The 13696-nt window shown below is 45.9% G+C and overlaps 2 protein-coding genes and 1 long non-coding RNA gene across 3 annotated transcripts; 1 reads left to right on the top strand and 2 right to left on the bottom strand.

Moving 5' to 3' along the window:
* The first annotated feature begins 456 nt into the window (after window positions 1–456).
* dnai7 (dynein axonemal intermediate chain 7) lies at window positions 457–13695 on the top strand. The gene is made up of 17 exons (XM_061269347.1): window positions 457–652; window positions 10148–10166; window positions 10399–10480; window positions 10555–10643; window positions 10707–10811; window positions 10882–11019; window positions 11080–11214; window positions 11329–11432; window positions 11496–11654; window positions 11722–11890; window positions 11968–12052; window positions 12183–12346; window positions 12411–12561; window positions 12665–12951; window positions 13014–13172; window positions 13237–13350; window positions 13415–13695. The coding sequence occupies exons 2-17, from the start codon at window positions 10164–10166 to the stop codon at window positions 13691–13693; spliced, it is 2223 nt and encodes a 740-aa protein (XP_061125331.1). The 5' UTR covers window positions 457–652; window positions 10148–10163; the 3' UTR covers window positions 13694–13695.
* LOC133145484 (uncharacterized) lies at window positions 2116–3442 on the bottom strand. Its single transcript, XR_009710922.1, has 2 exons — window positions 3201–3442; window positions 2116–2927 (listed from the first exon to the last, which is right to left on the bottom strand). It is a non-coding gene; the product is annotated as an uncharacterized LOC133145484 (long non-coding RNA).
* On the bottom strand, window positions 8398–9671 carry lyrm5a (LYR motif containing 5a). The gene is made up of 3 exons (XM_061268648.1): window positions 9547–9671; window positions 9309–9374; window positions 8398–8986 (listed from the first exon to the last, which is right to left on the bottom strand). Exons 2-3 carry the CDS (start codon window positions 9351–9353, stop codon window positions 8774–8776), a joined length of 258 nt encoding a protein of 85 aa, XP_061124632.1. The 5' UTR covers window positions 9354–9374; window positions 9547–9671; the 3' UTR covers window positions 8398–8773.
* Window position 13696: the final 1 nt, after the last annotated feature.

Raw genomic sequence — 13696 nt, 5'->3', positions numbered from 1 at the left:
CCGCCCCCTACCCTACTGTCTTTCAATACACTTTTAATTGTCTTTCAATAGGGTAGGGGGCGGGGCTTCGCCCCGCCCCCTACCCTATTGAAAGACAGTAGGGTAGGGGGCGGGGCTTCGCCCCGCCCCCTACGCTACTGTAACATAGTAGGGCAGGGGGGCGGGGCTTACTGAAAGACAGTAGGGTAAGGGGCGGGGCTTCGCCCCGCCCCTTACCCTACTGTAACATAGTAGGGCAAGGGGCGGGGCTTCGCCCCGCCCCCTGCCCCACTGCAACATAGTAGGGCAGGGGGCGGGGCCACTGTTTTTGCCCAGGGGGCGGGGCTACTGTGCTGGGGGCGGGGCCAGTTGCATTGCTCCGCCCACTTGTGGGCGGGGCCACACTGGGCGTTTACCCATAAATAAATACTTATATATGCAAGCTGTATGCACACACTTCCAAAAGGAGCCCTGAAAGTGCGCTCCCGCCTGGGATCGAACCAGGTCCTTTCGGGGCAAGAGTCCGTGTCACTAACCGGTCGGCTGTTTCGACCTGGCAGCTCTCGGCGGTCTCTACTCTTTTGTACTCACCCGACGCGCGCGGGACGCGACACTAAGCAGATGAGAATGACTCGAAGTGGAAGCGGGGTGATTGCCGAGCTCACCACGCTAGGTGAGTGGCTCCGTCGCTGCGTTCGAACACCTGAGATCCAGGGTTCGATTCCCCACCCCTGCTGCTTGCGCTCCCTGCTCCCCATGCTGCCTGCTCCCCCTGCTCCCCATGCTGCATGCTCCCCCTGCTCCCCATGCTGCCTGCTCCCCCTGCTCCCCATGCTGCATGCTCCCCCTGCTCCCCATGCTGCATGCTCCCCAAGCTGCCTGCTCCCCCTGCTCCCCATGCTGCATGCTGCCTGCGCCCCCTGCCCCCCATGCTGCCGCGTTGACTAAGGACGGCCTAACCCTTACTAATATTCACTTCTTGCAGTGATTAAAGAAATAGATCTTCTTAGGACTTTAACAAGTTTTTTTTTTTTCCTTTTCATAATTGACTATTCTAGACTGTTCTAAAACACCATCTGGTATGCTTGATACATATTAGATAAGGTGTCAAACAAAAAGTCCCGTTATTTACTTCATATGGTGTACCGGCACAAAGGTTTGCAGTGCTGAGGACAGCCTCGCGTTGGAGTACGGCAATGTTGAATTTGGCAAGCTACAGAAGAAGACATTCAGGTGAATGTTTCTTAGCATGTGGTTTAGAAGTTGATCGTGCAAATGAATTTGATGCTTTGTACTTTGTAGACACATGCACATTGGCGAGATAGCAGGTCAAAGTCTGCTTTATTGTCAATTTCTTCACATGCCAAGATACACAAAGAAATGGAAATAACGTTCCCACTATCCCACGACGACAAGACATAGTACACAATATACATACAAGTAAACACAAAAAAATAAAAACAAGGCACAAACAATGAGTGATGAATAAATAAACAAATAACACAATAAATAAGAGGAGCAAAAATGGAGCAAGTGTGCATTATGTGCATTTGTTAGGTTGCTTTGGGCAAAACAAACCGCAAAAGACGGGTCGCATTGACCCAGTTGTCTAATTAGGGCACCTATCATTTGTCATGTAGTTGTTTCAAGTTAAAAATGATTGCATACAGTTAAATGGAGAGTTAGACAGGTTGAGGCAAATACACCGCCACAAGGTGGCAGCACTTGGAATTCATCTTGCCTGTCTGATCAGGTCAATTTAATAAAGATGCCGGTATTAAGAGTGCCTCACTTGCGTGCCACCTATGCAGGTTGCGGTGTGGCCTTCGCTGAACTCTGAACTGGGTGGTAGCACACAGTACATGCACCAAGGCTGGCCGTGTTGTTAAGCAACATGCAACTGTGCTTTAAATTGAAAACCAAAGTCCTGGACACGCTGAGTTTATAAATTCAATTTACTTTAACGCCCTGGACTGTACAGCAACAGCCTTCTTTGTAGTCAGCCAGCGAATGAAGCCAAGCCCTGTAACAAAACTTGCAATAAGTTTTATATTTAAGAGATGCATCATTTGCGGCGCATCGTGAATGATGACTGACACCAAAGTTGACTTTATTTACAAGACCACAAACAGGAAGTAAACACACCAACGTGGACTTTATTCACAGGAATGCCCACATGATAAAAAATAAAGGCCTCAGCCTCGATTAAAACCGACTTACTCGTACAGAAAATTGCACCAACATTAAGCAAGATTCTGAGTTCAATGGCCATTTTAAAGCGGGGTTGCCAACCTTATTGATCGCAACAGAGACTGTAGATTTCCGCTTGTCGTTTGAACCTATGGGTGTCAGGCTACTTGACTTTTGTCAACAATTTAGAATGCATACAGCTTTTCTTTGTGTAGTGTAAAAAAGAAATAAAAAGCCTGACACTGCATATTTAACAAGACAATTTGGTTTGAGACTAACTTTACAATTGCCTTATTGAGAGTCTCAAATGATTCCAGTTTGTATGTTGTCTTTTTACTCTGATTATGCACTATAGACTGCGCATGCCAATGTTTAAAATGGACCACTTGAATTCAGTTCACAGTTTAATTCAGGTTCAGAGGTACACACACAATTACAGTACAAAAAGTTCACTTCATGTATTAAAAAAACCACAACAATTAAACAATATTGCAAAATGACGCTGCGCTGAGAAAGAAAGAGGCATCATGCAGACAGCCAGTGTGCACACCCAGTGAAAAAGTGGAGGGAGGGAAAGAAAGAAAGCACCAAAGGGAAAAACAGTGATACTCTCCTTAAATGCTGGCTGGGCACTTTGCCCTCGCCGCATCTGCACCCGTCCGTCCGTCTGTTGTAGGCCGCTCGTCACGGGTGAAGATCGGCCGATGGTCGGGTCCCCGCTCGGCCGGTGCTCGACGTTTGGACTCATCCTCACGCAACTGCAAAATCGAAAAGGGCACCCGGTTGCATGCGGTTCACTTCTGTGGACGTACTCATTACCTATTTATTAAAGCTTGCTCCTATTTTAAGCTCACTTTATTAATTGTGTATGTATACATTCATGTTTTTGTTTTTTAATGGCTTCGTGTTCTTTTCATGTCTGTTCCTATGTGAAGCATTCAATGCTTATTTCTTTCTTTGTTGTAAAGCGCTTTGAGCTGCATTTCTCTTATGAAAGGTGCGTTACAAATAAAGTACACTATTATTATTACCCTCTGGTCTCGCGCTCCGGTCCAGTCCCTCTCGGTGCAGGCACTCGTCCGATCCGCTGCCCCGGCAATCCTGAAAGGCAGACATTGTGGTGGTTTTGGCAAGCGGAACAATTTCACTAGCGACCTTGACTAAGGCGAGTTTGAATCAGGCAACTAGCGCCACGCACGGGCTGGCGCACGTCTCGTACGGCCCTCCCGCATTGGAGCCATCCGGGTTATGAAAGGTTTGACCCCTTGCAAAAAGGGAGGGAGGGAGGGAGGGAGGGAGAAAGCGGGTGGAGCTGAGAAGAGGCTTTGGTGCGCACTAAAGCACAACCGGCCAGGAGAGCTGGCTTGGCCCCGAGGGGGATAAAAAAGGAAAAGGTGACGTCACGGAGGGCGTCACGGAGAATCTCCTCGACCTCGACACCGTCGACGACACTGGGACCCAGTCGGGCAGACATTATACCCTGGTATTCCACAAAGGGCAAGGTATAGCCACGTTCCCCCCTGAGTGCACCAGGCCATGCAGGTACTGCCGGGCGCATCAGAGAAAGAGAGCGAGAGAGAAGGGGGGGGGGGGGGAGGGAGGGAGGGGTGTCTACTTTGCCAATTCGTGTTTAGAGGGTCACGGCAACCCAATTGCCCGTGCGTGCCGCTAGTGACCCTATTCAAACAGACGGGTAGGGAAAGCGCAAAAGAAAAAACAAAGTCATACTCCCCCTCAACGCTGGCTGGACGCTTGGCCCTCCCGGCCTCGCCGCTTGTCACGGGCCAAGGTCCGGGTCTGCTCCGGCCGGGGTTGGACTCGTCTTCCGCCTGGCACAAGTGCAAAAAGACAAACAGCACTCAGTTGCATGCGGTTCACTTGTGTCGCCGTACTCATTACCTGCCCCCTCCGTGGTCTTGTGGGTGCGGCCCGGTCCCTCTCGGTGCAGGCTGACGCTTGTCCCATCCCCTGCCCCGGCAACCCTGAAAGGCAGACATAAGGAAACCAAATTAAAACCAACAAGTGTGTACACTACCCTTGCGTGTTGGATTGCCATGTCACCTCTTGTCAGCCTTGGCCAGTCATGCGTCAAGCTCCTCTTCATCACTTGGCGACTGCTTTCTTTGGGTGATTCCTTCCTTTGCACCCCGCTCACGGGTCTGGTGGGCACAAGCCGCCGGCTCTTCGTTTCGTACATCGTCTCTTCCACCTTGCAAGACAAGCACAAAAGTCTCGCTGCGCCGTCGCTTGCGCTTGCCGTCGCTTGCGCTTGCCGTCGCTTGCGCTTGCCGTCGCTTGCGCTTGCCGTCGCTTGCGCTTGCCGTCGCTTGCGCTTGCCGTCGCTTGCGCTTGCCGTCGCTTGCGCTTGCCGTCGCTTGCGCTTGCCGTCGCTTGCGCTTGCCGTCGCTTGCGCTTGCCGTCGCTTGCGCTTGCCGTCGCTTGCGCTTGCGCGGTCGCTTGCGCTTGCGCGGTCGCTTGCGCGGTCGCTTGCGCTTGCCGTCGCTTGCGCGTTTGGCACTCAATCAGGGCTGCACGACATGTTGGAAAATCAGTGATATTGCAGTATTGGGCCTGACCACTGCATTGAGCAAAGTTATGCAAAATTCTGAGATGGAGATGAACTATTTGATCACAATGAGATCAGTTAGTTTAGTTAACTAACTTTCATTAATGACTTGCCATCTTCTAAACTCATTACAAATAGTTAGGCAAGAAAACAAGTTTCATTTGCCATATAAAAAAAGAAAATCTTTGCTTTCTTTAAGTGGATGTCAATAACCTAGACCACCATATGGCAGTTTTCCAATACACGTGCAGCCCTACACACGTCACCATGGGTGTCCAAATGGCCGCCTCGGGCAACTTTATTATTAACACACCACATGAATGAACACAACACCGCTTTGTAGCAGTAGCACAAAATATGAATGGCAAAATTCCGTGATTGATTTAACTAATTTGTGTCAAAGAATTGCCTGTTTCAGTATGCAGCCTTCAAACAGACATTTGGACACCGCTGGTGTGAATTAAGTAAAAGAAAATCCATTTCACATGTTGAGGCTGCGCAGGTTGACACCTCCAGGAAAGGTCTCCCTCAGAACTCGGCTACTTCAGAGCGATGCCACAGCGGTCCGTCTACCTCTGATCAGATTGTGTCACGTCCCGGTCGTAATCTGCAGAAACAGAAACAAAAGTTAGACACTCAAAGAGCATCCCAAGTTGTAGGTCACTTGCTTACTTGATCACAGCGGCTAGCTACTCTTGGTTACCGTCGCCAGGTCGGATCGGATCTAACCCTAACCCCCCCCCCCCCCCCCTGCCCCTTTTGCGTTTGGCCTGGAAAAAGCAGAACATGCAATGAGTTAGGCGCTTCTCGCATCATTATGTCTTCCTCGTGGACCGGCTCACCCCAACACCTAGAGAACACAGTGGTAGGTTAGGCTTAGATCAAGCACGACAGTGGTAGGTTAGAAAAAGACTAAATGTTACTGTCTCGCTCCAACACCGCCCTACACCTAGGGGAGAACCAAGAAAGCAAGTAGCACAGTGGTAGGTTAGGGTTAAATGAAGTGCAACAGTGGTAAGTTAGAAAAAGACAAAATGTCACAAGTCAAATTGGAAAATTGGACATTCGGGATCGGCTCGCTCCACCGCCGCCCTACACCGAGGGGGGGGGGGGGGGAGAGAACAAAGAACGCAGCAAGTACGACAGTGGCAGATTAGAAAAAGACACAAAATGGTACAAGTCAAATGGCAAAGTTTCGTTTTGTGTCCATCCACGTAACCACGTCCACCCCCGAGTGAGCCGTCAACAGCAACCAAGCGCAAGACAACGCTGGATCCAGACAAGCCACAACCACAGCACACCTCTTAAGCAAGACCAACCATCAGAGCCCCAAACACTGTCCACACCTGCAACCTTTCCGTCGTGCACCCATAACCAAAGGCAACCACACTGCCCCCTCCTGGGCACATGATCCGCACACGTGGACTTTTGCAGCGCCCTGCTTGATTCTTGACTTGATATGGCATTGCTCCTTTGGATATGGCATTGCTCCTTTGGATATGGCATTGCTCCTTTGGATATGGCATTGCTCCTTTGGATATGGCATTGCTCCTTTGGATATGGCATTGCTCCTTTCGAAATGGCATTGCTCCTTTCGAAGTGGCATTGCTCCTTTCGAAGTGGCATTGCTCCTTTCGAAGTGGCATTGCTCCTTTAGAAGTGGCATTGCTCTTTTAGAAATGGCATTGCTCCTTTGGATAGGCCATTGCTCCTTTGGTTATGGAATGATACTTATCCTCATCCCATTCGGCTTCTCTTGCAGCCTGAAAAACCACAGACTGCCATTAATTGTGTGTTGGGAAGCCAAAAGTTGACAAAAACAGGTTTTCACCTGATTTAGGACTACTTTTCCTCAGTGTCCTCAACATCATTGAAATGGCTCCTCAAGAGCCTCCTGCTTGCTTTGTTTAGAAGGATGCTAGCTGGGCAGCCTTTTTTAGTACTATAAAGACAAACAAATTATTGCAACAAAAATAGATATCTAGTAGAGTGCCAATTAATTATATATAGTAGAGTTTTACATTTGAATTTTTTTATTATATTGTAGTAAATTATAATAATTTATCAGAATTATAATTTATATTTGAATTTTACATACTGCGTAGAGTTTTACAGTTGAAAAAAAATATAATTATATTGTAGTAACTAATGATAATTGATCAGGTTTATAATTCATATTTTTATTTTATCATCCATCAACTCACCTCACATTGGACAGATGATCCAGGTTAGCGGCGTCCAAAACGGGAGAAAATAACCCACGCAAATGTTTGTTGTGTAACGGAACTAGGGCGCTCGGGCGCCATCTTTGAATTGATTTGGACATGGCGTAACAAATTCCTTACATTCCTCAATTTGCATAACACGGAAATGGCACACGCATGATATATAAATTAATAAAGACTTGTTTAACTGACTAGTCAAACTAACATTTCCTAGAGTTAGACAAACACGCGCTTATCGGCGGAGTCAATTACCTTCAACAAACAAACGAGTGAAAAATACCGGTCAGCATTAAAAACAAAACACGAAAGACATTTGAAATACCGTAGCGGCAAAACGACAAAAACGCACAACGACGCGACGCAAAGTCGATTGTGGCGTGCCGTGCCCAAACCTCAAACACTCCCTAGACAGCGAAAATCCTGCAAGAATTAACAATGGCATCGTAAGAAACGGCAAACATTTGCTCGCGAGCTAAATTGCCTGCGGCCGACAATTTACCTCCGGGCCCACCGTCGCGGTGGACGTGACGTTGCAGAGTCACGAGAGTACGACAATCCTGCAACAAACAAAGGCAACAAACTACACATTTTGGGGCCTATTTGAAAACTCTCCTTGCGGCCTCCAGTTAACTTCGACGCCTACAGTCCCCGTGGCGCGTGTGAAAATCCTGCAACAAACAAACATGGCGTCCGTCGTGAGAGACGGCAAGAAACGACAAACATTTGCTCGCTTACCTGAGAAACCGCCCGCCGCCACGCGCTCGGTGGCACCTGCATTTGATAACTCCCCTAGAGCACACCTGTCTTCAATTCACCTGAAGACCTGACGTCACATCCGTCAATTCAAATCTTCTTCTCCTGATCGTCCAACGGCGCTTGGCACACCAGCGCCACCAGGTGGTCACCTGTCATGGTGACTACTGTGGAAAGGGTTGCTTCGGACTATACGTTGAGACTTTTTCACACCCAACATGTTTGGATTTGATGTACATGTTGTTTCCACGGGATGCTGTACTATAGAGAAAAATGTGTGCGTTGTCGACATTACCGTGTTTACTTGATTGTTTTTTGTCTGGTGTATTGCTTAGTTGTGTGTGTTATTTAAGTTAAAACAAAAATAAAGATCAGTGTGTGTGTGTGTGTGGGGGGGAGGGACGATTCGTTTGAACGAATCTTTTGCGTGAACTGATTCTAAAGATTCAGTTCACTTAAAAGAAGTGGAATGCACATCACTAGTGTGCGCGAGGGAGAGTGAAACGCTAAAGATAGACATTGTCGCTCACTTCCGCTTTCGTTTCCATGCGCTCTCCTTAGTGCTTCCGGTTTCGTTTAATATTCTCTGGGTCCTCGATTTTCTTTTTTCAAAATAAACGTTCGCCTCTTTTAACATCAAATATGAATATATATGTACATAAATGCCAATTAATCACTGTTACGACCTTTTTGTTTTCACATTTATTTTGTTGTACTTACAAATTGGGTTGACAGTCCACATATTTACATTCATTTGTCACAAATTCCCCTTGAATCCATAGAACATCATACTTACAATGAATGTATGGCTGTATGTCTTGCTGCTTGCAATACATTAACAACTATAGTTGTGTAATTAAAATCGCTTCCACATTATTCTCACACACTGCCTGCATCGGTCTTTATGTATTCAACATGCACAAACGGCTTCAACAATAGTTGAAAATCAAATAACATGTTTCCTTTTGAGCGGGAGCCCAAGAGTGCCTTGCGTAAAAAATACCTGAAATTAATAATCATGGCAAAGGATTTCACAGTAATGTTTACATCCTTGATACAATTATGTTTCTGGGTCATAGTATCTCTTCTTCATGGCTCTGTATTTCTTGAGGAAGTAGAGAGCTTCGAGCTCCTTGATGACATACTCTCCTCGTCCCACGAGCTTTTTGATGTGCTCGGGGTCCGTCACATCTTTATTTTTCATGAAGGCTGACTTAAGGCGCTGTCGGAAAAAGGCGGATCCCTCCGGATAGTCTCGACCGAGATACAGCAGCTTTTGGATGAAAACGGAAAGACATCAGAGTGCCGGATACAAAACATAAACAGGATAAAATCATAGATTAAATTGAATTTTGTCTAGTTGATTTTTATTGATTTAATTACATTTTTACCAAAGAAAAAAAAACCTTCCAATTATTTAGGAATAAAAACAATGAATTCCAATTACGTTTGTGAAAGTTGATGCAAATTCATTCAGGAGAAAAAGAGGTTTTGTTGCATAGGAAATAAAGCAAATACAAGTGTGTGTGTGTGTGTGGGTGGATGAGTGGGTGGGCTGCAAAACTTTGGAGAAATGAAGCCAAAAGCTCACTTACGTTCTTGTAAAGCTTAATAACTTCACCTCGTAGTGGGTTGGCCATTTGACAAGAGTGGCGACACCACTAAGGGAGACATTTGAAACACATCAGAAACATGATTAACATTGTAATAAGAAAGTAGAGAAGTGACGAGGACAATAGATTAGCTTTAGCTAAACAACAGCACATTACAAGCATTTAAAATTAATCTAGAGAAACAACGGTAGGGAAAAATATCAACCAGATAAATACACACGTCGATGTGTTGGTTTTTATTGCTGTATGAAGTCAAATTAAATAATGGTGAGGAGTTTTTTTGTCCTTGTGGTAGAGGCTGTCGAGCAGCCTACCGTATAGCGTTTCTAATGTCGTAAATCAAAACAAACAGACACTGTCGTAAACTATTTTGGTTTACAAGCACCGTTTTTGTATTAAAATTGTTAATTATATTTTAATTGTTTTATTATTGTACTAAAATGTGGTCATATAGATAATACTGGTTAAACGGACAATTTTTTTTATGAAAACAAAATTCAATTGTTTACGTTTTATTCTGAATATAAATTTAAACCCGAAACTCTTTTTAACGAATTTAAAAATTTACTAAAAGTACCGTCTCTCACTGTGATGACATATCGATGATAACGCATGGCCAAAAAAAGAAAAAAGATTTTGCGTCGTTATGTCCAGTGCGTCGGTTGCCATGGAGACCTGGCAGTGTCGAATTAAGCAACTAACGATATATTGAAAATAAGGTGTTTTATTTTAAGGCCTGGTGTGAATTACCTAACTCTGACTTTAAGCTCTCTTGCTACTTGTGTAGTTAACGATTAACTTTGTTATTTCCTCAAAAACAGGCCCCACTGAGTCGTCATGGTGAGTTTATTACTTAACATTTCACCCATCTCTATATTTTCACGTTCTAATATTTCTTTTACATCCTGGAATTGCATTTCTTTAAAAATTATTTGGCTATTGCCCATGATTGAATGAAAGCCTCCCAATAGTGTCATTAGTTTTGTCTTTATTTTAGACTCTTCTGTCACTAAAACAAAATTGCAGATTCTTAACAATACGCTTATGTAATATTATTTTTCCTGTATCCCAGGGTAAAAAGCGCCCCAAACTGACCAAAGCCCAAAAGGCGAAGCTGAAGCTTGAGGAGGAGCAGCGAAGGTTACGAGAGGAAGGTTGTGAAATACTTCTAAACTTATTAATAAACACACAAAAGTATCCATGTGTACATGTTTGTTTTAATGTCCAGAGGAGGCCCGGATTCAAGCGGAGCGTGAAGAACAGGAAAGGTTGGAAAGGCAAAGAAAACAGGAAATTTTAGAAATGCTCGAGGCGAAGGTACCCCAATAACATAGCTATGTATGTTTTCCTAAATAAATATGTCTTTTTTTTTGCTCAAAGGACAGCAAACGTAGAGGCCGTGAGATGGGAGAACTTCACTCCCTTCTGGAAAAGAATTATTTTGCTGTGAAAAAGTATAAATATGATGCTGCGCAAATGTGCAAGGTACAGTCTATATGCTGGATTTTAAATTTGAACCTGACTCAAGTCTCCGCTGTCTGTTTTACAAATAAAGTGGGAGAAATACATGCAATGCGGTGACCTTCCCGACCCGGGAGTGCAACAGGATATCAACACGTTCATGAGCTTATGGAGAGATGACCCAACATGCAACATAAAGACCGTGTTCAACCAGTGTAACCTCGCTTTACAGGTCTGTAGCTCTTTTTCCGACACGTTTCCTCTTTATTTCGAGCTGTGATTGTGTCTGCAGCTCATCGAAGAGCTGGAGGTGCTGCTCAGGGAGGTGACTGACGAGAAGTACGTTCCCAAATATCAGGAAACGCTCTTGGATCTTCAAGACATAGTCTATAGCAAGATTCTCAACATAAGCATGGAAATTCTCAAGGTATAATCTGGCCACTCAAATTATTTTACTCTAAAAAAACATATTTAGAATGCATCAATAATTATAGTGGGCTTGATATTGATCCATGGGGGATCTCAAATCTATTCTATTTAGGGGGCCAGCAACAACATTGACACAGAGACAGGCAACATGCAGGCTGTGGTTAAAGACGACAACATCAAGCTGTGTGTGTGGGCTAACCTCATGAGGAAGTCAAGGTAGTGGAGCGGAAGTTCATTCAGGAGGTGCAAATCTATTTATGCATTTGTGTGACATCTCAGGTTTAAATGTTTGACCTTCAAGGAGGTGGGCATGGGTTTCGAGTTGACAAAGCAGCTCGCGATGAGCAATATCGCCGTGAGGATCCTTCACACTACCTACGACCACTTGTCCACATTATACAGGATAACCCACCTGAAAACAACCGTCGCCCCTCCCAGGTCCATCAAACACCCCTTCATCACGATTTGGGATTTTTATATTCATCCCCTGCTCTGTGGTGCCCAGGTTGCTCACCGTATTCGATGAGGTTCCTCAGGAGGTACCGGAGCAAGACGATGGGGAAAAGGAGATGCAGGAAGAGATGCAGGAGGAGCAGGAGGAGGAGGAACCCGAAGAGGAGCAGGAACAAGCAGAAGAGGAAGTGTCTATGACCCAATATTCTGAGGAGACCAAGGTTAGGCCAGTCCAAACAAAACCTTAAAACCAAGCATATTGGATTTAATATAGTGATTTTTTTTTTTTTTAATGAAGGGTTCAGAAAGTCAACTGTCAAGAGATAGTACCCATACAGAGGATGGAGAGAGCCAGGTTGTAACGCAGGTGGAGGTCGTCGAAGGTGAGCCCCATGTCGATATTTTCTTAGCCTCTTTTTGGACAGTAGTACAAATTGTGAGGGTCCGAGTATATAACCTTGAGGTACTCCTCCAGTGACAAGCCATTAGACATTTCTCTCACCTTCCGTCCAGCCGAGCCGACCCCACCGCCCCCCGAAGAGGACGATGTGTTTTCCAACGAAGGCGACGAGGTGGTGGACCTGAGGATGTACACGCCTCTGGGCGGGGTCTTCTACTACGAAATGTTCTACCTTCCGCCGCAATCTATTCACATCAATGGCTGGGAAATCCGAAGGGTACATCAAAACATTCATTATAATTAAAATATTTCAGGATGATTGCTTCCATTGTGCTTTATAGGTGTCGGAATCCAAGTTGAAAGTTTTCCAGTACATTCCTGAGAAATCAGAAGATGAGGAATCCGCTTCCACACTTGTCGGTGTGTCTGTGAGGCTCCCCGACACGGTGGTCTTCCTAGAGACCCCTCGAGTGGGTCGCTGGGATGCAGAAGGTAGATACAGTTCAGTTATAGTTCAGCAGGGGCAATTCTAAGGGGTGGCCAAGGGCGGGCAAGGCCTCCTTAACTCGCCATTGCTATTCTTCTCTGATCTTAGCCAAGTATTGGAGGATGGACGGAATCAGCGACTTTACTTGTCAAGAGAATGCACAAGAGGAGGAGGAGGAAGAGGAGGAGGAGGAGGAGGAGGAGGAAGTGGCGCAAGAGGAGACGGGTCCGGTGACAAAGGTGTCCTTCAAGATGGACTCCTTCTACCACTTCGTGTTTATGCAGAAGACCTACGCCAACTTTCCCTTCCGGAGTTGGGAGCTGCGGCCGCTGGGAAAAGACTCCGCCCTCTTCACCATCCACGGGGCGCTCATTGACCTCACCATCACCATCCAGGTGGGCATCGGAGAACGTTGAGGACATCGGAGAGGTTTGTGACTCGGTTTTGTTTGTCCCAGGGGGATCAGTGCATGCTGCAAACAGACCGGGAGTTGAACCTTGCTAATCTTTTTGGCAAGTGGATGAGCGCTCCCGATCTACAGCAGGCCATGATCAAGGCGGGCATCAACGTCTTTGTCAACGAGCACACCGACAAATTTGTCACTTCCTGCCGCAAGGTCGCCATCGAACAACATCTATCGGGTTTTACAAATTGTAGACTTTGTGACTTTTTGTCTACAGGACCCACGTAGGGAACACGCTGCCTATGAACAGATGTCCTTGTTTGCGTCAGTCTGCACCTTCTCATGGAGCAAATGGAATGCCCAATGTGGTCCACAATATATTGTTGTAAAAGTGAGTTGTATTAACAACCTTCAGAAATTCTGTAATTTTGCAATTATTTTTTTCTCCACGTCAGGTCTCGGAGCACCAGGGCATAGATCCAGTACCCGAAGACTCGTGGAATCTCTTCCAGATTGGCGCTAAGAGATTCCAGAAGTTGGAGATAACGGAAACGAGCGAGGAATTCTCCGCCGCCGACCACCATCCCGAAAGCGAGTTTCACTCTACCTTCATCCATATGCTGCAAGACAACATGACCCCGGAAGGGATTAGTCGAACCCGAGAGACTCACTTCATCTTCGTGGACACCGTTCAAAATCTGTTCTGCGCCACCAGACCGCTAATGTTTTGCTAATAT

This window comes from Syngnathus typhle, linkage group LG21 (genome assembly GCF_033458585.1).
Source record: "Syngnathus typhle isolate RoL2023-S1 ecotype Sweden linkage group LG21, RoL_Styp_1.0, whole genome shotgun sequence".
NCBI classification, from domain to species: Eukaryota; Metazoa; Chordata; class Actinopteri; order Syngnathiformes; family Syngnathidae; genus Syngnathus; species Syngnathus typhle.
This window is presented reverse-complemented; position numbering and strand designations above follow the sequence as displayed.

Excerpts from the sequence above, each read along its gene's own strand:
- lyrm5a (XM_061268648.1), bottom strand. The coding sequence starts at position 9,353 with ATGGCCAACCCACTACGAGGTGAAGTTATTAAGCTTTACAAGAAC. Across the intron at positions 8,987-9,308 it reads TTATTAAGCTTTACAAGAAC|CTGCTGTATCTCGGTCGAGA; the intron begins GTAAGTGAGCTT and ends TTCATCCAAAAG.
- dnai7 (XM_061269347.1), top strand. Across the intron at positions 12,347-12,410 it reads ATGGCTGGGAAATCCGAAGG|GTGTCGGAATCCAAGTTGAA; the intron begins GTACATCAAAAC and ends TGTGCTTTATAG. Across the intron at positions 12,952-13,013 it reads ACCTCACCATCACCATCCAG|GGGGATCAGTGCATGCTGCA; the intron begins GTGGGCATCGGA and ends TGTTTGTCCCAG.